General features: G+C 39.9%; 2 protein-coding genes across 2 annotated transcripts in view; one reads left to right on the forward strand and one right to left on the reverse strand.

Annotated features, from left to right (window-relative positions):
• SPATA17 (spermatogenesis associated 17) overlaps nt 1–18,904 on the reverse strand; it is a 144,786-nt gene extending 125,882 nt beyond the window's left edge. The window contains exons 1-4 of the mRNA XM_074947117.1: nt 18,778–18,904; nt 14,121–14,210; nt 12,031–12,112; nt 4,530–4,580 (exon numbers count right to left, since the gene is read on the reverse strand). Of these exons, the coding sequence (XP_074803218.1) occupies nt 4,530–4,580; nt 12,031–12,112; nt 14,121–14,210; nt 18,778–18,845 (291 nt within the window). The 5' untranslated portion in view covers nt 18,846–18,904. The remainder of the gene's footprint in view (nt 1–4,529; nt 4,581–12,030; nt 12,113–14,120; nt 14,211–18,777) is intronic.
• A 189-nt stretch (nt 18,905–19,093) lies between these two features.
• GPATCH2 (G-patch domain containing 2) overlaps nt 19,094–26,337 on the forward strand; it is a 181,587-nt gene continuing 174,343 nt past the window's right edge. The window contains exon 1 of the mRNA XM_074949248.1: nt 19,094–19,301. Within this exon, the coding sequence (XP_074805349.1) occupies nt 19,246–19,301 (56 nt within the window). The 5' untranslated portion in view covers nt 19,094–19,245. The remainder of the gene's footprint in view (nt 19,302–26,337) is intronic.

The raw sequence follows: 26,337 nt of genomic DNA on the forward strand, positions 1-26,337 counted from the left end.
TTACTGTATAAATGTACAGGAAAAAAGTTTTGTGTTTTATGTTGCATATCAAAGGCCCTACTCTTTTCCCTTGGAGTTTTGCACAAGTATATTTGACTTAAGTATGTAACTGCCTCTGAAACCCGGGAGTGCTGAAAGAGACATAGGGCCTATTTCTGAGGTGATTTACAAATCCTATGCTTTTCCACTGACTTCAGCTGCATGAGATGTAAATCAGTGCAGCATTTATCCCATTGTAGAATACTTTTAAAACAGCTATTAACTAAGCAATAAACTAAAAAAAAATAAGTATTTCTGGGCCTACTCACAAAGGGGGGTAGGGTTTGCCCCTAAGCACCTTCAACTCCTAAAATATGTACTAAGGGTGAGATTCTGTGCTATGCCTTTGAGAGAATCAGCACTGAACTCACAACCCAGAGGAAGAGGGGGCTAAACTGGTTTAAAGAAAAGGAGTACTTGTGGCACTTTAGAGACTAACAAATTCATTTGAGCAAAAGCTTTCGTGAACTACAGCTCACTTCATCAGATGCATTCAGTGGAAAATACAGTGGGGAGATTTATATACATAGAGAACATGAAACAATGGGTGTTACCATACACACTGTAACAAGAGTGATCACTTAAGGTGAGCTATTACCAGCAGGAGAGCGGGGCGGGGGGGGGGGGGAACCTTTTGTAATGATAATCAAGGTGGGCCATTTCCAGCAACTGACAAGAACGTATGAGGAACAGTGGGGCACTACGGTGCACTAAAAAGCAATGGTCACATAAATACCACCCTATACCAGAAACCTACTGACTGCTATGCCTACCTACATGCTACCTACATGCCTCCAGCTTTCATCCAGACCACACCACATAATTTATTGTCTACAGCCAAGCTCTACGATACAACCGCATTTGCTCCAACCCCTCAGACAGAGACAAACACCTACAAGATCTCTATCAAGCGTTCTTACTACTACAATGCCCACTTGCTGAAGAAACAGATTGACAGAGCCAGAAGAGTACCCGGAAGTCACCTACTACAGGACAGGCCCAACAAAGAAAATAACAGAACGCCACTAGCCATCACCTTCAGCCCCCAACTAAAACCTCTCCAACGCATCATCAAGGATCTACAGCCTATCCTGAAGGACGACCCATCACTCTCACAGATCTTGGGAGACACGCCAATCCTTGCTTACAGACAGCCCCCCAACCGGAAGCAAATATTCACCAGCAACCACACACCACACAACAGAACTACTAACCCAGGAACCTATCCTTGCAACAAAGCCCGTTGCCAACTGTGTCCACAGATCTATTCAGGGGACACCATCATAGGGCCTAATCACATCAGCCACACTATCAGAGGCTCGTTCACCTGCACATCTACCAATCTGATATATGCCATCATGTGCCAGTAATGCCCCTCTGCCATGTATATTGGTCAAACTGGACAGTCTCTACGTAAAAGAATAAATGGACACAAATCAGACGTCAAGAATTATAACATTCAAAAACCAGTCGGACAACGCTTCAATCTCTTTGGTCACTCGATTACAGACCTAAAAGTTGCAAATCTTCAACAAAAAAACTGCAAAAAGAGACTCCAATAAGCGACTGCTGAATTGGAATTAATTTGCAAACTGGATACAATTAACTTAGGCTTGAATAAAGACTGGGAGTGGATGGGTCATTACACAAACTAAAACTATTTCCCCATGTTTATTCCCCTACCCCCCACTGTTCCTCAGACGTTCTTGTCAACTGCTGGAAATGGCCCACCTTGATTATCACTACAAAAGGTTTCCCCCTTCCCCTCCCGCCACCCCCGCTCTCCTGCTGGTAATAGCTCACCTTACCTGATCACTGTCATTACAGTGTGTATGGTAACACCCATGGTTTCATGTTCTCTATGTATATAAATCTCCCCACTGTATTTTCCACTGAATGCATCCGATGAAGTGAGCTGTCGCTCACGAAAGCTTATGCTCAAATAAATGTGTTAGTCTCTAAGGTGCCACAAGTACTCCCTTTCTTCTTGCGAATACAGACTAACACAGCTGCTACTCTGAAATTGGTTTAAGTCATTCTTGTGCCCTCCCAACCTTGGGCTGCTCTGAGGGTGATAGAAGTCCTTGGTGTAACTTAAAAAGCTCCAGAGGTCTGTTACAGCAGCCTCCGAAGGCTGCCATATGGGGATCTCCATGGCACTGCATGTTGCTGTCCTGACTTCAACATACTCCCTACATCAGGGCTTGAGATGGAATCCTTAGAATATAGCCTGATGCCTGTCTTCTGCAGTTCCTGCATCAAGGAAATCCTCCCCCATACACATATCAAGGCCCTTTTAGGGCCCTTTTACACCACTCTGGCCCTTTTATGCAGAGTAAAGAGGCCAGAAGGGAACGAAGATCTCATTCCACAGACTATTCATGTTCTTAAAGTTACACATGTGCTTAAATGTATTGTTGGATCAGGACTCAATGGCCCAGGAATGCAATACTTTACACCGCTAACCACTTATGTAATGGATACAATAGATTTTGCAGTTTTCCCTTAGACAAACTTTATTATTCTCTGTTTTTATTAAATGAATTACAAGGATTGTTTGCATCCTTCTTTCTCTAAAGAATCACTGATTACATCATCAATGAGGTCAGCACAGTTCTGCCTATGTATTTAGTCAATTAACTTGTGTTCACTTTGCCAGCTGGATGACTGCTTCTGCAGCAGTAGAATAAATAAATTAGAGGGCCATTGCATGCACTAACATGTATCCATGTTTTCTCTTACAAAAGGCACATGCAGCAGAGCATTTTCCTGTACATCCTGAGAAAAAATATTTGCAATATTATCAACTAATGAAGTAATTACATTGTCCATTACAAGACCAAAGATACCATCATATGATAGCTGCTCAGTAGCCTGCGTGAAATGCATTTTGTGGTCCCAGTCTGGTTCCTAGGGAACAAATATCCACATTGTACAAACTACCACTGCTACTTGCCACTCTTGCTGGCAGTCTCATCAGAGACAAATGGGTCTGGAGACTGAACTACCCCAGCCATCTAGAGGTTTCTTTAGATCAGGGCTGATGCATGTTAGCAGGGGTTTGGTGAGAGAAGCTTGCACTGTCACTGCTCATGTACCTGTTTTGTGCAAGGCTATCAATCCAAAACCTTTCAAAAGCATTAAAATTCACAGTGATACATAAAGTCTGCTGTGTTCTTACCTCCTCTGTGGAGTACTAATAAAACTCAAAAGAATAAGTTGCTTATTTACAGTGCACCTCCTCCTACTGTGAAACTAAAAATGAAGGAGGAAGGAAGATTTACATAGGAAATTAGGAAGTTATTGTTTCAAAGCATTTCTGTAGGATATCTATAAAAATGCCACAAATGTTTATTAAAATTTCATTACAATTTTTCTCAATGATAGCTTCTAGCAGCTGAATGAGAGTTTAGAGGGAGCTCCATATTGATTGATCTTGAAAAATAATGTTAACATTATTCACTTTTTCTTAGTTTTTGATCTGTATTCCTGCAGTATAAGGATGAAGACTGTGACCGCTGTCTGTGTTTCACTTCCTCTCAAAGATAGCCAATAGCCTCTATGCTCCTCCTACACATTGGCTCACTGGTCCACATCTCAAGCAGTTGTAAATATGTCTGATTTGGTAGCCAAATGTAGATAAGTAAGAGACAAGAAATGCACAACTTAACAATTAAAATTTAAAAAGATGTTTTTTCCATATGAAACAATCAGACAAATAACAGAATTAGAATATCCTAAGTTTATCAACCAGACGAGGTCTGGCTATTCATTAACTATCCTTGAAGGTATTACAGGCTATTACTGTCTACTCCACTCAGTTCTTTCCTGATTAAAACCACAAGGTTAGTAAAAACAAACATTCTTAGTGTTGTTATAAGTTTATTTTAATTGGTCCAAATGTATTTTGCAAATGGATTCAATCAGACACCCTATCAATTTATGGGGCTAATGTGCTCTATGAATATTAAACTACTGCATTTCATAAAAGTTGAAATCTGACAGTGGCTAATATGACGTACTATCATATTATCTAACGATACATAAATGCGTGGAAGTTCTACTAATTTATTCTAAAAGAATAGAGCACAAAAGTTAAATTAAAGATGTTATAGACACAGATATCATAATATGATTTGAAGGAGTCAGACACAGTCATAGTTTACAAAGATGGGAATTCAGTTTAAGTTTGTACATTCACACACACACATACATGCATATATGTGGGTTGCTTTTTGGTATTTTTGTCTTTTATCACCATATGTTAAAAGGTACAAGCATTTACATACAAATGTCTTAAATCTAGCAGTAATTTTCAAATACCACCAGGATTACTTAGTGTAACTTTAATTTTTAACTATATGCTATTTCCTGCCCTTTACCATCAGCATATCAATCAAGTTTATATATTCTGGTTTGCTCATTTTATTAAAAGCAAATTCGGAGCACAATTGACTTTTCATTTGTTTAACAAGTGAAGAAATATTTACCCTGACAGCCATTTCATTGTAGAAATTCATCTTCATAATAAAATATGCTGTCTGTGAATCAAGAAAAAAAAAAGAGGGCACACATTTCAGTTGCACAAAGATAGTGCCCCTATTTTTACATATAAAAGATAAGAATCTTTATACATAATACATAATAAGAATTCTAGGCTTAGAGAGAATAAAATCAAACTTTATATTGAAGAGATAGGCTTCCTAATACATAATGCAGGCTTAACCAGAAAAATCTATGGTAGTCAAACTAGGAGCTAATGGAGATATATGATCATAAAATGCTCTCCGCTGAGTTTGATAATCAATGGTGCTCTACTGAGAGTAGAATAACAAAGCAGAAATATTCACAAGTGCTGGTGACACGTAGTATTATATGATTTATTCACTGGGGTTCTTTTAGCCAAAACTCACAGAAACATAAAAGGAATTCATATTTCAAGACGTCTGGTTTAATGAAAAATTCAAAGAAATGCTGTCTTCAGTTGAAATCGTTCAAGGATACGGATGCGGTGATGGAGCAAAATTGTGCCTTACAACCATCTGTACTAAATGTTATGTACTTAGCTGCCTCCCGAGTAATTCTGGGAATTTTGTTTAATTTAATATTCATTTTAACATCCTAAGATCATAAATACAATGATACCATGTTACAGCGAATCCCCTGATATAGACAACATTTCCTAAAGTCCTGGTTTCCTTCCAATAAAGTAGAATTCCTCTCATAGTGAACGGATCCCCTGTTATACTGAACAATCACTTGGCAGCATAGGTTATTTTAATGGATACATCACTTTAAACTAAGCTTTCACATCTGTTCCGCCCTCTAATTACAAATGCAAAATGAACATAATTCACAACTGTATCATAAAAAGTAAAATATAAGTACTTTAAATGCAAGTGTACGTTCTTTATTTAGCACAACATGCGACTTTTATGTTTTTCTCATGTTTTAGACACAAATCAAAGGCAAAAGTACTTTCCCCTGATATAGTGAATTTTTTCCCCCATGGCAAACAGGAATTCACTGTAAAAGGGTTTCACTGTAATTAGTGTTATTTGAATTGCCTACTCTGATCCAAAGCAAATTGTCTGTGGAGAGCAGCAGGACTGGATTATTTATCAACAGACTGGGCAATTAAGAAACAGTTGGCTGCAATATGTTATTTACAAATGAATACAATGATGCTACTTCATTTTAAATTCTCTTTCTTCATTACATTAAGTAAGGCATAAGTCCTGCAGTTTAATTAAAGTGCATTTTAAATGCTTACTTTATAGTATACTGCTTGACTAATAATATAAATAGAAACAATTGCAAAGATGCAATTTTTATGCAGAAAATTGCAGGAATTCTAATGTATTAAATTTGAAAAAGTTTTGCTTTCTATGGACAAGTATTTCAAACAGCAGCTCAACTCCAAAATTATGAATTAGAACAGCTAATGGCATCTGTCTTAACTTTTCCCTCCATAAATCTTTCATGAATGGTGTTAGCTGTAGGCCACAAATCTAGCAATGAAATAATGCATTCCATTCCCAGGAATATTCTGAAGCTGTTCGATTAAATGGATTCAATTTTGCTTCATCACTCATCTTTTCCAAATTTGGAAAGAATGCAAAAGCTGTTGCTGGTACAGCCAGTTTATGAATTAATTTTTTGTTGGAAGTAGCCAGGGTTTGGAAATGACCTTGGGGCTCCTGTTTTGCCACTGAGCAAGAATAGTTTAAAACACCTTTTTGGCTCCTCTCCTGATCTGCTGAGGGAATTCCACTTCTGAATGCTGAGGACACTTAGACTTCTGAGCCAGAACACTATTACGGAAGGCAACTCACATAAAAAGGGGCCTTATAATAGCCTGCTCTTACAAGAGCATGGGACTAAGGCACAGTCACATGGAGAATTACCCAGGCATCTTCCCTTGCTTCACAATCCTATACCTGAAGTGTAGAGAAATGGAGGGGGCCTATTCTCCCTTCTCAAAACATGTGTTCTTCCTGACTCTCTCCAAATCCTCTCACAATGAAAAAAGCCCCAAGTATCCACATCAGGCAAAACCCTCCATACCTTCTACCTAGGGACAAATATCTCTACCTCCCCTCTCTTCTACAAACCTCTTCCTCTGACAAGAGTAACAAGCCCTTCTCCCAGCTGATTAAACCATCATGCACTTCCCACCGGTGACAAATAATCCTGCAAGAACTGTTAAGTCTCACACATACAAAGTTTTGGACTTTACAACTTTAGGAGCTTAACAACTCCAGTTCCACAGAGTGTAGGAGCCAGCCGAAAGGGTAACAAGCTTGTTTCATAGCAGTGGTAACTTGTCAGCATCCTAAGAGCCAACTGATCAGGAGTATGGAGGGTATAAATAAGACAGGGAGAAAAGTTGGCTCATCTAGATATAACAGTATTCTAACTTTTTTCATTGTACAGGTGACTATGGAAAAAGAGAATGAAGGAAGTAAGAACTGAAATGAAGAAAGGAAATGTTAGATTACAGTTTTTGATCCTAGAGGAAAAACACCTGATCCTTTAGTAATAAAATGCAAGCATCTCATCAAGCTTCTGGGTCCCAAATGCAAACGGTAAAGAAAGTGAGACAATTTTTTCTGGCATTTGTGTATCTGGATGTTAGCCAGTTTGGTACTTATATAGTGAACAATATTAATTAAATCTATATGGTGGAATATGGAGTTGAGTCATTCTAGATAGAGCAGTTTAATAGTTGGCATTCCCTTGGCTGCTATAGCAATTAATGTAGCTATTGTGTTTTAATTATTCTAGATTTGGTCGTTAAATAATACACATTTTCTTGGTTGCTCTAAGCTGATTTAAAAGATACATAGACGTGTTTGGAGTAAGTAACTTCTAAAAGGAAACAAATGCTAACAAAGAATCCTGTCTCTGTCCTTTTCCACCTCCAAACACTTTGTATATGTGTCTAGAATGTGTGACTGTGCAACTATTGGATCACTCTCTTTTATGCTCAACAGACAATTTCTTTACTTTCCAGATGGGTGAAATCCCGAGGCCATAGCACAATGCCATGTGTGCAGTTTCATAGTACAGGGTTGCTGAATACAGATGGGTTAAGCAAGCAGAGGCCACATTTTCCTGCATGCTACAAAGACAGGCTCTGCAAGCCTATTAACTAGGGGTGTGAAGGTGGCATGTGTGGTGGAGATGTGGCTGATGGTGCACCACTTGCACAGACCTGCCAGCCACAGCCATCACACAGGACTCAGCAAGTTGTGTATGCTACCACGGGTCAAATGCCATAGTGGTGATCATGGTTCACCTGGGAAGATGATCCATATATTGCTTCTGGGTTGGGGGAGGGAAGAATCTGTTTTCCTGGTTCAACTGTTCACTGATTACCAGCTCAAAGTCTGTATGGACCCTTTTAATCAATCGACTTTCTATTTCAGAGGAAAAAAACAGAAAGAATTCTACCAAGTGCATTTAATGTCAGCTTGTTTGGCAAATGGTGTAGCCCTCCTCATTCTAACTGCAATTCAGGAAAACATTTAAGTATCTGCTTAAGTCTATTCCTATTCACGAAAGCACCAAAACACTTGCTTAACTTTAAGTATGTGCCTATGTGCTTTCCTGAATGGGGACACTTTCCTGTATTGTAGCCTTTGTCCTGCCATTTTACTAAAAAATGGACCAGTCACTTATAAATCGTTATGCATATCCCTGATGATGGTATGTAGGGACTCCTGGGAGTTTACTTCCAAAACATAGCACTTCTAGAAATTATTTTTTAATTCCTCTGTAAGTAAATGACAGCACAATTATCTATCATTATCAACATTCTCCTTTCTTCTTTGTTCTGAAATACTTCCAGGTTTCATCTCCACTAGGAAAATTATCTGTTACTGATTGGTCATTTCCCTCACATAAATGGGTCCACCGTGCAACTACATTCAGGGAGAATCATCACTTCAATGGGAATTGAAACAGGGCCTAACAAGTAGCCTAAGTGGTGCACAGGCCTTGTGACACCCTTCTGCACCAATCAATAGAATTTACCCAAGAAGTCACATTGATAGGGACTACTCAACATGAGTAACAGTTGCTGAATGTGGCCTTGAGACAGCGTTGAACTGCGATGTATACAGAGTATTAAAAACGTTTTTAATGTAGATCTCTTCAAAGTTGATAACAAATATGTTCATAATTTATACTCTCTTTAGGTGCATAGTCCTGAAGCCTTAGAATTCCTTTTATTTTACAGGGATTTCTTGCCCTGTGGGCTGTGTTTCATAGAAAAAAATCTGAGCTGCTATTTAAAAAAACAAAACCCAATTCCTTTCCTGCAGGACAAGGCCCCAGACTGTGGAAGAAATTGTCCATTCAGTCCAGCTTGCATCATAAGGGTAACCAGAATGAACACAAAAGGTTAATTAGAACTTTAACTTGACAAAAATAGTCAGAAAAAGTATATTTTTCTATTATACCTATCTTTAAAAAATAGTAAGATACATAACTAATTTGCAGGATGACTCCATAAAGTTATAAACTCAGTTAACTTTATTTACTGGATTTGGGCACTATGAGGGAGGTGCACTGGAATATTAACAACTGAAAATACTAGTAGTGATGCACATATGGAGAGCAGATCTGATGAGCCTGAGCCTTTGCTATTTTCCGCATCAGTGTTACTTTCATTTCACAATTTTGAATATAATAATTAAAATGATTTATTATCAAGTAATCATGGGTATTTTGTGCATATGCTTTACCTTGTTTGCTGGCAACTGATACCAATCTAGTCATTATCAGCAGACAAATTTTAAAGACCAATTATTTTTTTATTTAACAGTTATCATGTCCACCACATCCTGTTTAATTATCAGTAGAGTCATTAAAATAATTAAGAAGAGTTTAACACAAATTTTACTACTATTTTCACTTACATTTGTCCTAAATTGCTAGACCATTTCATTGTTTGAAATATTCCAAGTTGAGCCAGCCCAGTGGTTTAATAAAGGTAGCACAATATGCTAGTGCACAGAAAATTTAGGCACAAGACTCAAGTTCATTCTCTAAATCCAAGGGCATAAATATGTGGGAGCAGTGAGTTAAGGAGCCTATTGATTAATAGGGAGAAAGATGCACCTGACATCATCCTGAAGAAACTCACATGGCTAACTCAGAAGTTGTACTGACAGACTCCACAAGTTGTCAAATCCAGTCCTCCTCAGCCAAATTGCGGGTAAGTACAACATAAGATATTGAGGGGGGTGAAGTTCCACTTACCACTGTACAACTGGGAAGCCTAATGGGGTGTTTTTGTTTCTCTTTGAATCATCTGGCATTGGCTACTACCAGAAACAAGATGGATGGATGATCTGATCTAAAATGGTAAATCCTGTTATCCTGTGTTTTAAATATACAGGCTGTTTTGCCTTTATTTGTCCTCTATCACCTTCCAGAACTTCAGGGGAAACTTGAGTCTTTAGAGCCCATGTAATTTGAAAAATCTCCATTTGAAGCAATTTCATCTTGTGCATGGGAGAAATTGTCTTTTAAATCCATCCTTCAGTCCTTTGCTGCTCCCTACCATTTTCTAATTTCTTGACCTCAGCTTCAAGATACCTGCTTGCCCCCATTTCTAGTTTTTCTCTCCCATTATTGTTGCTGTTTCTGCTCAGTTCTGTACATAGACTGGGAGACTTAGAAAATTATGTGCCCTGCGCAAAGTGTATTACAGTAACCACAATTAAAAACACTTTTCATTTGTTAAGAACTTTTGCAGATGCTACATAATTAATTTAAAGGGTGGAGAGCTGGTTTATTTTTTCTAATGTTTGTTACTGACAGACTGCAGGGAATTTGTGTTAATTCGAAAGAGACTCACTCTTGTCACAAAACTGAATTGCCAGGGCAATTATTTGAAGAGAAACAATAGAAAGAGAATCAGGCCACTAGGAGCTGAGGTCAAACAGCCTCAAAGGGCAAGGCAATAGTGCAGGGAACCACTAGGTGAAGAATAGTCTTGCAATTCCTCCTCCATGTCCCCACCCAGGAAAATGATGATGTGTTGTTCCCTTTATGCCCCATTTGAGAGCTCTACGTCAGAAACTTTGTCAGTCTATATCACCGCTCTCAACGCACCTCCCACATATAAAAAAAAAAATAAATGACTGAACATCAGATGATGCCATTACTATTTTAACCACAAACTGATTATGATCTACCAGAAGATTGGCATTTGAATATGTGAATGTCCAGAGATATCTGCCTGTGTAGATCTGTCGATCTGAACAAAAAGTGACATTGACCCGAGTGCAGAGGGCCAACATAAGGCCTATGTGCCACTTGTGTCCCACAAAAGCCCTCAAAATAAGTCTGTGGTCAGGTGCCAGAAACAGAGACTGATGTTCCTTAATTCTGAATCTTGAATGTCAAGATTAAACTGCTATCTTCAGAATTTTACAGTATATGTTTTTGAGCTACGTCCAATTGTATTTTTTTTAGAATTTGTTTAGAACATTCACCAGGGGGTGACTATATACCACTTAAGTCTCACTAAGCACACACAGTCACTTTTCAGAGGAGAACTCAATTTAAGCATGTAGTTATCCACTCTGCACAAACAAACTGCAGTAAGATAAGAAGTTCCTTGAAAAACATGGCCCAAAAAGATGACTCAGTCTGATTAACTAGCTGGTCAACCAGTGGGGAACAAGTCAACAGTATCTAAACTATTATTATTTAGTACTCTACATTTTTTTCTTTCTGTGTATTTTTATCTCTATACTGAAAAACAACAATTTGGCTTCAATAAAATTAGTCAAGAATAAATGAAGAACAAATTACAAAGTATTGGAAAAGAAACTGTTAACATAAATTGGTAAATTAGTAATGCAAACTACTGATTAAAAATCTTACCATTGTATGTTAAGAGCAAATTGTCTTTTTCTTAATTTTCTAAACCTCTTAACAGAGGTTTAAGATAGTGTGCTATGATACATTTCTATCTTTAAGTTCATCAAGGGAATTAGATTGGCTGTGATCTGCTGTGTGCCTCAAGGCAAAACTTCAAATATTTCAAGGTTCATTAAGTAAGAAATTTAAAACACTAAAACACAGAATAGCAATGTCTAAAGATATGAACTTATACTCTGTTTTTTTCAGAATTAAGAGTACTGCCAGGAAAACAGTACTTCCAACCTAAAGCCTCGTTCCTGCAATTAGCTCAACACAGGTAGGCTTTTGCAGTGCATAGCTCATTGCTGGATTGAAGCCTAAGTCTCCAATCCTGCAAACAGGTATGCATGTGCTCAACTTTACTACCATGAATAGTCCTATTGAAATCAGTGGAGCTACTCATGGTAGTTAAGTTAAGAATATGCATAAGTGTATGCAGGATCGAGGCCTAAACTCTCAACTTTTGTACTAGAACCAGGGGCAAGTTAATGAACAGCTGTGCATTTGAGAGATAAAATATCTAAAATAATTGTAAAACCCATTTGTTACCTCCACCATTTTTCTGAAGTGTTTTCTTCCTTGATAGCCTCTCCACCATTTCTGGATAATAATCATCATTTTGTTCAAATACCTAAACCAAAATATTTTGATTACAAATGATTACATTGAAAGAATAATATATTTATAAGTTACATTGGAAAGATTTTTCCAAGATTTTAGGCAATGCTGTATGTTATCTATACGTATTCCAAAAAGTAGGTTACAGCAAACTTACTTAAATTTAATCTTATAAAAGTTATTCATTATTAAGCATTATGAAATAGACTTAAGAATGGGTGTTTGTGTGACTGGTTAAACAATTCATGGAGAATACAGTTAATACTTCTGAATGGTTCAGAACTTTTTTTGGTCAAATGGGAAAATGTTGAAAACTGAAAAATTTCTAAAATTTTCAATTTGGGGGTTGTTAGAAAATTTGATAATAAGGAAACAAGTTTTGGCTTTGTTGACATTTCTCCAAGGGAAAAAAAAAATTCCCAGCCAGCTTAGGTGCTAGCATAACAACTTTGCTTTGCTTCCTAATACATTATGAGACAGATTATGCAAAGATTTATGCATATGACTGCACTGCACCTTAAGTGGGGGCATTGTCCAGCTTGCCGGGGAGGGGAAATAGTGCGTTTCTAACGGGGGGTTGGGAGAGGGACTTAGAAGCTTCTTCAAAAGGGGGAATGGGTCAGTATGGTGATGCTGACTCATCTCCAGGGACTGAAAGGGTTGGGGAACGGAAAAGGGGTGAGTCTGGCAAGAGAAGCCCCTTTTCCCCACACCAGGCAAAGCAGCACCTACCCTTCCTCAGCTTGAGGTGACAAACTACCAGGTATGGTCAGATCCTGCAGTGAGCATCATCCTAGTCGCTCCTTTGTAGGGGGGGTTGGGAAGGAATTTTTTCCTCACCACCAGATTGGCCTAGGTGGAGTGGAGTTTTTTTTCCACCTTTCTCGCAGCAGGTTCAGGGAGGGCTTTGTTATGGTGAGTCGGGAAGGGAGTTAGGTTTTGATGTTGCAACTCATTATGTAAGTGTGGGGCAGATGTCCAGTGTAGATACTCCATTAGAAAGGGATACAGTGACCAGATAAATGGCTTGGCAAAGGAATTAAAAAGGAGGTGGTTTGTGAAAGGAGTGGAAAGGGAGAGGGCGTGTTGGGGCTCCTATGACTGATACGGCAGGCATGACTGGCATGGCACTCCTATGACTGACTCCTGCCCCCGCCTTTCTTATAGCCTACCTTAACCGAGAGGGGGCAGGATGCTAAGGTCCCAGCAATGGGTTGGCTGGGGGACCTGGATAGAAAAGAGGGGGACTGGCGGATGCTTCTGGGTAGATACTGCATGATCATAGAGCTACCTGCACTTTTATCTGGCGGGTAGTCCCAGACATCTACTAATAAAGTTGCATCCTGATTACAACCATATCAAGTGTCTCCTGTCCTTCTTTTGGTATTGTCAGACAATGACTACTTTAAACATATGAGTAGTCCCATTGTTCCCAAGTATGTAACACTTTGGAGAACTAGGGCCTCCATTTTTAATTACGTGATCACATGCTATTTCTCAAATAACAATAATGATACCTAGCATGCCAGAGTCAGCAATAGAACCCTGGTCTTCTACTAGTGCTTTATCCAGTAGGCCACGTCATGCAATTCTTTTCACATCATCCACAAAATCTGAAGAAGAAAAGTTTGTACAATAGGCACTCTTGATGCACAACATGCCACCTTTTTCAAGTCAAACTCAGCTATCCCTAGAATACTGGAAGAGTGTTCTAAAAAAACGCTATTTCCATGCCATTCATCAACTTTTGGACCTCAGCAATTTTAGCTGTACAATTTAAAAAAAAAATCACAAGGATTTTTTGCAATGGTAATATATATATATTACTATGCTACTCAGAATAATCAGAATAACAGAATAATCATTTTTGTTCACATTTTACAGAAACATTCACTTTCAGAGAGAGAGAGAGCGAGAGAGAGAGAGAGAGAGAGAGAGCAAGCTAAGTATAATATGTGAGAGTTTTGGAAAGTTATGAGTGACTGAAAATAGGGGATAAAATAGAAAAAAAATCACAGTACCTGATGTATGCTCGGACTCTGCATCCTCGAAACCAGCTCTGGATTCGTACAGCAGCATTGTGCTCTGCTTTTCTGTATTCATCTACAGCTCTGAAAACATTTTTTCAAAATAATCTTTTTGTGATTAGCATTCTCAGTAGTTTACTTTAAAATCAAAACAATGAATCAGAGAGATTTTTTCATCTACATTTTTTCTTAATGGGACAATTTGTGTTCTTTTAAAACCTTTCCTTTCCCCCCACATTCCCACTTTAACATATTACCATTCTTAGAAATGTAGCAAAACAAAATATCCCATGATGATTAGATAGTATAGAGATAATTAAAGCCCCAATCCTGCAAGGAGAACAGTGCAATGGCTCTGCTCTATTTTAAGGATTTTATTATAAACAATATAAAAAAATCTAAATCTAAATTCACAGGAAAAAATGAAGTTATTTTGCATTCTGATTATGCATCTTTGTTAACATTCTTGGGAGGGGAACATAAAGTAACATAGACGACCAGAAGTCATGAGGAATGAAGAAAGAAGGCTAAAAAAATTTTATGTAAAAAAATGTAAAACATCCCAGTTGATGGGTTCCAGATGGATCCTGATATTTTTTTTAAAAAGGAAACATTAAAAAGAAATTTTTAGGTAAGATACTGCAGTGTTAGAGGAATTGCAACTTGTGTGCTGACACATTAATTTTATGTGATTTTTTTCTAATGCCTGAGAAACAATTCCCAGATACATGTGATATTGAACACTGATGCCAATATGTTATGAACGTCTAGACTTCTCATGCTTTAAATGAAAAATGTGGATAACACTTTATTTTAATGGTGTATTAATTAGTGCTGAATTACAATAGAAATCCTATAGCACTGCATAAAATATGACATTGACATGAATATCAGATAAATTCACTATGATCAGTATTATCACAATGAGTACTAAATGAATTAATTACGTAAAAGTAAGGGCCTGATCCATAGCCCACTAAAATCAATAGAAAGACCCATTGACTACAATAAGGTTACATCAGGCTCTAAATGTATTACCAAAGCTGTAGTGAAGCCGCATACAGTGAAAAAAAGGCTGGGAGCTCATTGTCATCTTAATTAAAAGTATCTACAATAACAATTGAAAATCCAGTTCTGGCTAAAACATTTTCAAGATAGGTGATTCTGGAAGAAGAGGTAGAATTAGGCACTCTGGTGAGCAACTCATTTGTCAAATCTCTTGTCATTTCCTACATCACAGCCCTACCTTTTCAAATATCCAGCATATATTGCTTAACAGCTATTTCATGGGAAATGTTCAGTGAGATGAAGATGATATTATTAGTTCACCACCAATACTAGAGTTTTCACAAAAGGAATGGAGAAGCATGGTCATGGATCAGTTTTGGAGACGTTGTAGAGGGCAAAATGGTAGGATTCAGAGATAGCATCAATGTGTTCAGTGGGAGGGGGAAGGGAAGAAAAGAGCATACAAGTATGATGATGTTGCAAGCCCGGGGAATGCAGAAACTAATGGAATTGCCAATGGTAATGAGAAAGGGAGGACAAGGGAGGTTTGGGGAGGAAAGATAAGGATTCAGTTTTCAATTTCTGGTGGAGGCAGGTCATCCAGGAAGAGATGTTAGTGAGGCAGCTGAAGATATAAGATGAGAATAGGCAGAGAAATCGAAGGATGCAGGTAGGTCTGAGAGTTGTTAATGGTAGAAGCTGTATGATAAATGAGTATAAGGTAGATGTAAAGAAGAGAGGAGGGCCAAGTGCAAAGACCCTAACAGAGATTCTTAAGGAGCATTCAGACAAATAGTGCCAGAGAGAGACGCAAGGGAGAGACTGTCTATTAGAAGAGCCATAACTGTGACAAAGGCAAAAGACAGATCAAGAACAATAAGAATGGGGAAGAAGACTTGCTACTTGGCCAGAAAAACACCCTTAGTAACATTGTTAAGAGCAGTTTCAATCCTATGGGGCAGAAACCAGCTTCAGAATCATTTCTAGTTTCTGTTTAATTATATCTTTTCACAATAAAGTATCAATTAACAATTATTAAATTGCTGAACTAAACTATTTGAAATTATACTTTAATCTTTATTGAAGCATTACAATCACATTTTTATTATTTACTATCACCTTTTAAAATTATTTTCTTATTGCTTCTCCAAGCTGCCCTCAGTACACTTAGTTGGGTTAGAAGAATCTCATTATTTAAAGTTTGCAGTGAGGTTTTGCTCTTTGAATGTGATCTGTTCTGTTGGTATGTAATTTATTGTACTAGTTGGTAATTTCTTGTTTACTTCTCCATATCAGACAGATATTACTCCTACACTCTTTCTTGTCATCATTGTACTAGATCTGGTTTGATGGCTCTGTATGTCGCTTGAGAGTTACTGTATCTTTTGTTCTATTTTCTCTTGTAATGTTTATCTTTTGGTAGTGAAGAGCCCTTGCCAACATTCGAAAGATAACAATTGGAGCTAGGGTTTGGTTTTCACCTTTTAAACTGCACATTCAGTTTGAATGTCAAGGGTTATCTTTACTCCATTCACAAACATTTACTGTGACTTATGCTTCCAAGTAACTTTCAATAACATGAAACCAAGGCAGACACAAAATAAATGTTATTTAATGCACTTTGATTACCTATAGTGTTTTGCATATTCAAATACAACGTATTTTGAAAACAGACTACATTCAGAATAACTACACACAAAACTGATTTCAACACACAATATTATGGCTCTAGTCAATATAATTATTACTGACTCATAATCTGAATCTGCAAAGTGATTCAATTGTGAAATTCATAGAGAAAATAGGAGTGTCACACAAAGGTCTTGAAGCAGCTGATCAAGGTAATTAGCATATCAATATATTTAGCAAACACTGCAAAGTCTGATATTGTCACCTATTAAAAATCTCAAAGAGATGGACATAATTAATTCTGTGTCCCTTTTATATTTTAAATATATGTGTCAAAAACACAAATCTGGGTGACTGTTTTTGCATTTTTAATTGGCTATAGCTGTAAGAAGCACGTAAATTGCCTACTTAGGTTTACAAGCAGTATGTCCAGAGGTTACAGCTTGAACTGCAAGTCAGGCCTTCTGGACTCTATTCCACGCTTTGCCACTGACACACTGTCCTTTAGCACGCTTTCCATACCTCTCTTTATCAGGAGTAGGGAGGTGGTATTATCTCTGTATATGGCATTAGGGAGACTATGAGTGGAATACTGTGTTGAGTTCTGGTATCCACACTTCAAAAAAAAAAAAAAACTGACAAATTGGAAAGTTTCAGAAAAGATTTACAAGAATTATTTGAGATTTGGAAAATAGGCCTTATATTGAGAGATTTAAGCAGCTCACTCTATTTAGTTTATCCAAGGAAACATTTAGCGGTAACTAGATCACAGTGTACAAGCACCTACACAGGGAAGAGAGTACAGATAGTAGACAGCTTTTTAATTTAGCAGAAAAAGACATAATAGGATCCAATGGTTGGAAGCTGGAGCTAGACAAATTCAGACTAGAAATAAAGCACATTTTTAAACAGTGACGTTTATTAACCATTGCACCAATTTATCTAGAGACATAATGGATTCTCCATCACAAGACTGAATCTCTTTCTAAAAAATAGCGATAGCTCAAATAGAAGTTACGGGCTTGAGGCTGAAATCACTGGGTGAGGTTTTATAGCCTCTGTTATACTGGAAGTCAGAATAGATTGTCATAGCGGCCCCTTTGAGCCTTAAAAATCTACGAAATCCCTTGATAAAATAGATAATTATTTAAGCACCAATTATTTTGTTTAGTTCTGGATGAAACATTATTCTCGTCTCTAAGGATCTTCCCATTTAAATAGTGTGTTGTATAAAATGCTCAGGAAACTCCAAAAGTGGATGCTAATTTAGAACTGTTAGTTACATACATTATTTTAGTGAAGGATTTGGGACTCCATTTTTGGGGTATAACAACACTCTCCTTAATAAGCAGAATTACTATTGCCTTGGTTTTCTGGGATTGCCCTTTCTTTCTTAGCTTATGAAACATTTAGTCACAAAAAAGTGTTCCCCCAGAAGAATAGAAGTACTTGTGGCACCTTAGAGACTAACCAATTAGGTGCCACAAGTACTCCTTTTCTTTTTGCGAATACAGACTAACACGGCTGTTACTCTGAAACCCCAGAAGAATGGTATTTTGCTGTACCGCAATGGGATTTTTATTCAATCTAGCGACATTTTGATATGATGTTGCTTTGGTGCAGTGCGGTAATATACTTGATATGACATGGCAACATTTCCACATGGCATGATAACTATACGCTCTTTGGGACACAGATCACCTTGTATTCTGTGCCTAGCACCAGGGGGTCCTGATTCTAATTGGGGCTTAAGGGGGCCTGGGGAATATAAATATTAAGCACTGACAGTGATCTGAGAGTGCTAACTGGACATGGCAACGTCCCAATGACAATGCAACACTGCGCTGGTGCAATGTGGTGACCTGGGGACCTGCCATGGGGGTGACCTCGCAAGGTGCCACCATCATTTGGAGAACCTTTGTCCCATCCCAGTGCGCTGGCCTGACCCTTACCAGTGCTCCTCCCCAGAAGGCCAATGCAGGCCCATGGGGGCGGGGGCAACGGGGCCCGTTACCTGTTCCTATGGAAATATTCCTCCCTCTGGCCTGGCAGTCTCCCTTGCAGCCTGGCCAAAGTGGCCATGTTCCCCCTGCCCTGATGGTGTACAGGCCGTCACCATGGCAACCAGACCGTACCACCTGGCCGAGGGGGGGTAATTCCTCCCTACAGGCCCCGACGGCCCGGGGGAGGGGGCGGATAGGTAGGACACGCTGTAGTGCTGCGGGGGGGAGGGCGAGAGTGGTAAGCGAGACCCCCCAGCTATGGGCCGTACCATCCGAGCTCCATCCCGGCAGCGGGATGGTTGGGTCCTACTTCCTGCCGATGCTGTAGTCGCTTCCGGGCTCCCATCATGGGGGAGTGAGGCGCGGGCAAAGAGCGATCCCGACACCCCTTCTCGCTCGCCCGGCTTCGGCCGCCTCCCCGAGTCTCTGCGAAGCGGCATCAGCTTCCCCGGGGAGCGGCCGGGGGAGGCGCCGGGTTCATGTTCCGGGTCGCTGAGCCCAACCCGACCCGAGCTCAGGCGGCGAGAAAGAGCTGGTGAGGCCGGGCTGGACTGGGGCGAAGGTGGGTGGGGGGCCGGCCGGAGCGGGGTGGCGGCGGCGGCAGCGGCTCCGTGGTTTGGAGGCAGAAGCTTTCCCGGGGGGGGGGCACAGTGCGCTGAGCAACAGCTTGCTGGGGCAGGGGTACGTGTGAGAGCTGGGGGGAGATTGTGGGGTTGGGCCGCGGGGCGGATTCCCCGTCTCTGGAGTTGATCCCTCTAGACGCCGCTATCCCACTGCTGCCACGAGTGGCTCCTCCCCGGGGCTCATACCCACACGTCTCCAAAGCATCTGGCGCCAGGTATTTTATATAAATCGTTGCCGCTTAGGCGTAGTTTGACTTCTGTATTTGGGGGAGGGGGGAAGCTCTAGTCAGGACAACGGGGCATGCATAGGGGAGGCAAATTCCGTGCCTGCCCGAGGCTTGCCGTTTGGGGGAGCAACCCCCGCTGCTCGTCCCCAAACTACACCCTTGCTTTGCCGTGGAGACTCTTTCCTCCTCTCCTTTACCAAACGTCTCGCTTCTCCTTTCTGAACTTTTGCCCATCGGACACTGTGGCTGCTGGTTACGACCAAACTGTTGATATCCTTATAAAGAGGATTGAAGGCATGAACTATTGGCAAATTTGTCACATGAGATCTTTCACCTCTCAGTCACCTGCTATTTTATTGGTGAACAGTGGGCTGTGTGCAAAAGGATTTGCTGCTCCCAGACCAGAAGATAAAAACCTATCACCTTAAATGTGTTGTTTATATTGTATTAGAACCTGAAGGGCCTGGTCCCTTTGTGGTAGTTGCTTTGCAAGTACACATTTAGACATGGTCTCCGCTCCGAACACCTTAAGTTTTATCTGAAACAAGACTCAGCAAGTGAGCTTTGCAAACAATAGTCAGAAAAGAAAAGGATAGCAGTCGTGTTCCTGCCGGGTAGTGCCAAATAATTTATTTTTATTATAGGAGTAGAGTAGGGGGAATTTGACAAAGGAAGTAGAAAAGAAGGGGAAGAGAGGGAAAGTGGGAGGGAAGGCAAGAGGGCCACAGAGCGTTGAAATGTTCCACTGGCAGTGGAAGGACCAGAGAGGGTTAGAAAGAAGATGGGGCAAACAACCAATTGACAGACAAAATGCATAGTTGTTTGCAGTGTTGTTGTAACTATGTTGGTCTCAGAAAATTAGAGAGGTGAGATGAGTGAGGTAATTTTTTTTTTTTTTATTGGACCAACTTCTGTTGGTGAAAGTGACAAGCTTTTGAGCAAAGAGCTTGAAAGTGTGTCACTTTCGCCAACAGAAGTTGGTCCAATAAAAAACATCTCTCTAAAATGAATAATGTCCACAGTCCAAATTGAGAATGCAGGCTGCTGATATCACCAATATTATGAGAAAGTGATTGAAGACCCAACCACAACTGGAGCATTATAGAATTTTATACTGGGTTGTTAATGAAAACTTCATGTACTGCTAGCCCATCTTTTTCTGCATTAAATTTTGGAAGCATCCTGGTTGAAAACATTGTGCAACCATCATATAAACCTTTCATTGCAATGAGTTAAGAGGAAGCTTGAGGTGTGGGAAACTTTACATGACCACTACACCAAACATTGATTAAGAAGTGTTAAGATTCTTGTGGTGGTAAACTTTATGCACCCAATGCAAAGCTTTCTTTCCTTACACGTTTTTCACTTTTTTGTATCATTCAGCAAATAAGTTAGTTTCAAAACAACCAAAGAAAACCTTTAATATGCATTAGGTTCATTACAAAGACTGGAAATGAACACAAGGATGTTACAGAGTAACAGCCGTGTTAGTCTGTATTCGTAAAAAGAAAAAAGAAAAGGAGTACTTGTGGCACCTTAGAGACTAACCAGTTTATTTGAGCGTGAGCTTTCGTGAGCTACAGCTCACTTCATCGGATGCATAGCATATTGTGGAAACTGCAGAAGACATTATATACACACAGAGACTCTGTGTGTATATATATATACACACACACACACATACATATATACATACATACATACTGTGGTCTTGGAGGAAAAGTGTACCAAAGTCACTTTCTTTTTTTTTTAATTGGACAAAAATAAGATATTATAGTTAAGCTTTTGAGCCAAAGAGATATGTTTCAAAGGCAAAACCAAGTGAAATACCTCCAATTAAAAGTTTTGTTATCTTACTGTTGTAAATAGTTTCCCCAAAATTCTGTGAAAATTATATTTGCTATTCACAGGAGTCATGAAATAATGTATATCCTGAAAGAGTTGGCACTCTGAGACAGCACAGTAACATATTTCACACTGATGACTAAACGATTGTATGTCCTCTATTTTACTTTTATGAGTGATAACATACTATAGTCCCTTTTTTTTTTTTTTAAAGAGGCAGGTTATAATGGTTACTAACAACTACAGAATGATCAATCCATAGTGCTAACCTTGATTGTAAGTGCAGGGTTTTATGGAAGCTGGCTATATTTGACTGAAGACATTGCCCAGAACAGTTTGGTTTTGAGAGAAGAATTCAAAATCTAGTTATCTTTTTGAATTATAGTTTGCCAGCTCTGAAGGTCTGCTAAATATACCTTAGACTACTCCTCAAACCATTCACCCCTCATTCCTCTCTACACAGGTTATCCAGGAAGCTGTGCTTCGATGGAAATCTATTTTAGTAAAATTTGTAATATTAAGGAACCAAAGAAAATTAATTTCTCATGGTATAGTACTTGAGCTTTTGCAGAAGCCATACCTTTAAGCTTCTTGAAACATTAAAGTTCTAAAAAAGATAGTTATAAGGAGAATTCAAGAAGATAATTCTTTCATACCTCTTTAGTCAGTTTCAGCGATGTGTTTTGCTTACTCTGGATGGCAGAAGTCTATATCTTAGTGTTTCTCAGATATCTTATCAGTACACGCCCACCATTTAGGGAAAGCTTGTGTTTTGGACACCTTTTGGCTCTTTGATTATTCTGATAATGATTTTGTCATTCCAGCATATAAACATTGTCTAATGATTCAATTAGTTCTCACCTGGACAGTTAATGAGGTCTTTATAGCAAGGTTTTGTTGCTGCACTTTATTTCATTCCATTTACGTTCATATCTAACAAAGAGCAAAGGTAGTTCTCATTTTCTTTAAGAAGTAGTGTCAAACATGATATTTCATGTAAAAGGCCTTGATTTTTTTTTAAAAAGTGTAATGGTAGTTTTGATAGTATTGGACACTAAAGTATTTTGATGTTGAAGTGATGTACATATATTGTAGCTGCTTTTATTTATCTTGGAAAGAGTATGGTTTGTTTCTGATAGTGCATAGAAGAAAGGGGTCAACATTTAGTAAACTCCATTAAAATTGTTTTAGATAAATGTGTAGGTCACTGGAGGCAAACTACACTGTTAGTGCAGCCATATGATCTGTGAGAGAAGATATGTTTTTTGTCACAGGCTGTGGACAGTTGCTGTAACTGTGTTTTTACAGTCTAATGTTAGGCACCCTGAACTATGGGTTATATATTAAAAATTTTTTGGGGTTGTGTTATACTGTATATCCATATTATTAACAGTCCTGAATTTTAACTTTTCTGACTGAATGCACTCTGTATTTGCTGTTGACAATCTTTTTTATAGATTCTGTGGTGTCCCTGAAAATAAAGGAGTTAATTTTTCAAACTGTTCCAGAAACACACATTTCTAAATGTCTCTTTTGGGCTAGCCTTTGGATAATACTTCAGTAAAAATAATTCATTCCCACCTGCAAAGTATAAGATTGACTGTCAAGCGTGCACAAAATAAAAAGCCAAAAAGGGATATGCTGATAAGTATTAACTTGCTGGAAAAACACTGCAGAATGTTAAAAGTGGTTTCTCACTATAAATAAATAGAAGCAGTTAGTCTGAACTTTCTAGTTTCTACTCCCATTCTTTAATTCATACAAAAGAGAGATGAGAGAACTGTTAAAATAAATCAAATGTACTTTCTTGGGTTTTCAAGAGTGGCAAAATCTTGAAGTGAGCTTTGTGTACCCTACAGTAAAAACCATGCTGGGAAATTCAGTTATAACTTGGTTTGTATTCTAAATGTGCAGCATAGACTTTGATTTGACAAGACCAAGTAATCATATAACCATACTAAGTGAACATGCTGAAATGTCTGTAGTATGAGTTGATCTGGTCTACACATGCCAAACCAAACATATTTGGTATTGTAAGACAGGTAGGTTATAGCCACGTTGTAATTGTTGTGTAGACAAGGCCACTGAGGCTGGGTGGGTTTTCTTCTGTTAAGTCAGAGGTGCGTTAGGATCAATTAAAAGATTTATATGTGGGGAAAAGAGTATTTGTCAGTTAATTGCAGGTGCACATGAGGCTCATAAAACTTGACTTACAATGGGAATTGAGAACCTTATTGCCTGATGCTTTTTGATTTTTTTTCTCACTGATTTCCTAAGCATGTTCACTTCAGATGAGTTTTCTGCTCTGAGTGGGCACAGTCTATGACAAATCATACTTATATCAATAGGTATTGAGAAATATGATAACTTAGTTTGTAATAGGGCTTCCTATTTGACACGTCAGGCAATGATATTAGAAGTCTAATTAACATTCACTAGGACTGTGAGGGCTTGTCTACACAGGGAGATTGACCAGCAAAACTGTAGAGATATAATTATACTTCTATAGCTATGCTGTTATACCTCCCCACATGGACACTCTATTTTGGAGTCCACTAGTGTGTCCACATGGGGAATTATACCAGCATAGCTATAGTGGTATGATTTTACTGCTATTGGTTCTGCCAGTCAGTTTCCCCATGTAGACAAGCGATAAGTAAGGGAAGGCCAAATCCTCAGAGGTGTGGTGGAACACAGTGAGATACTAAGGGTATGTCTACACTGGCAGAGTTACAGCACCAGGAGTTACAGCGCCGCTCAGAGAGCACTGAAGGGGAAACCGCTGTTGTGTGTTCACACTGTCAGCAGCCTGTGCAATAGCATGTTCACACTTGTGGCACTTGCAGCAGTATTCAGAGTGGTGCACTCTGGGCAGCTATCTCACAGAGCGTCTCTTCCTCTTCTGCCGCTAAGAGTTGTGGGAAGACGGAGGGGGTCACGGGGCATCCTGGGTCCTGTCCCAATGCCCCGTGATGCATTGCTTCACATCCCAGCAATCCCCGTGCTTCCATCAGCATTAGTGCCATCTTTAAATAGTTTGTGTACTGCGCGCTCTGCCTCTTCGATCTGCAGGAACGGATCCCGCACTGTTGACCAGTATGCTGCTCGCTCTGACCAATACGTCATGAGTGGTAGTGGAGTTATTCCTTAAACTACAAAGGCAAGAGAAGTTTGACATTCATTTTGTCACACGTACTAGCTATGACACGAGATTGCTTGTAGCATTCACGGAGATGTTGACCACTGTGGAACGCCGCTTTTGGGCTCGGGAAACAAGCACTGAGTGGTGGGATCACATCGTCATTCACGTCTGGGATGACGAGCAGTGGCTGCAAAACTTTCGGATGAGGAAAGCCACAATCATGGGACTGTGTGAGGAGCTTGCCCCAGCCCTGCAGCGCAATGACACGAGAATGAGAGTTGCCCTGCCTTTGGAGAAATGCGTGGCAATTGCACTGTGGAAGCTGGCTACTCCAGACTGCTACCAATTGGTGGCTAACCAGTTCAGAATGGGAAAGTCGACCATTGGACTTGTGCGTCACATTGTGGATGGCTTTACACAAATGAGCTTCCCTAACTGTGGAGGGGCGATAGATGGCACACACATTCCAATTCTGGCACCAGACCACCTAGCCACTGAGTACATTAATTGGAAGAGGTATTTCTCTATGGCTCTCCAGGCACTTGTGGATCACCGTGGGCATTTCACGGACGTTAACGCAGACTGGTCCGGAAAGGTGCATGTCGCATGCGTTTTTCGGAACACTGGCCTGTTCAGGAAGCTGCAAGTAGGGACTTTCTTCCTGGACCAGAAAATCACCGTGTGGGAAGTCGAAATGCCCACTGTGATCCTGAGAGACCCTGCCTACCCCTTAATGCCGTGGCTTATGAATCCATACACGGGGAACCTGGACAGCAGCAAGGAGCGGTTCAACAACAAGCTGAGCAAGTGCAGAATGACTGTTGAGTGTGCTTTTGGCCGTTTAAAGGCCCGCTGGGGCTGCCTATATGGGAGGCAGGACCTGCCGATGACCATATTCCTATGCTTGTAGCCACGTGCTGTACGCTTCATAATATTTGTGAAGGGAAGGTTGAAAGCTTCATTCGGGGCTGGACCGCTGAGGCTCAGTGTATGGAGGCTGAATTTGAACAGCCAGAGACCAGGACTATTAGAGGGGCGCAGCATGGGGCCATAAGGATCAGGGGTGCCTTGAGGCAGCAATTTGAAGCTGAAAGCCACTAATATTTGTTGCTATACTCGGGAGTGCAGTGCTTGTAATGCTAGGAGGTGATTGTGATTGGTGCAGAAAATGCACTGTGAAGGTTTAAGAAAATTGCTTGTTGCTTTGCAGGACTCGGTTGCATTCAATTAATGGAATAAAGATTACTTTCAAACCAAAACAATTCTTTTATTAAAAAACAACTGGAGGAGACAAAAAAAAAAAATCAGCACTGTGGAGGATGGGAGAAGGGATGGTCCCAGGAGGAGGTGGGGTCCCAGGACGGTTAAAGATTTGTGTAGCTCCAGGGATCATATCCAACCTTGTCCTTTGGAGTACAGTGCAGTGGGTACTGTACTTCAGCAGGGCTAAACTGCAGCGGGACGAGAGTTGAGTGCAGTGGGTACTGGGAGTCCGCATGGCTGGACTGTGATGGGGCTAGAGTGGAATGCAGTGGGTACAGACTGGAGCCAGGATTTTGATAAGAGTGTGTTGGCAGTGTCTGGAGGGGGCGCATCGGAAAGAGTTTTGGGAGGGCGGGCGCAGAGCTGCTTAATTTGCAGTGCTAGTAGCACCTGGGACATGTCCGCTTGGTGCTCCATAACGTTTAAGAGCTGCTCCATGGCTTTGTTCTGGTTCGCCACGTTCTCCCTTCG

This window comes from Natator depressus, chromosome 3 (genome assembly GCF_965152275.1).
Source record: "Natator depressus isolate rNatDep1 chromosome 3, rNatDep2.hap1, whole genome shotgun sequence".
Lineage (NCBI taxonomy): Eukaryota > Metazoa > Chordata > Testudines > Cheloniidae > Natator > Natator depressus.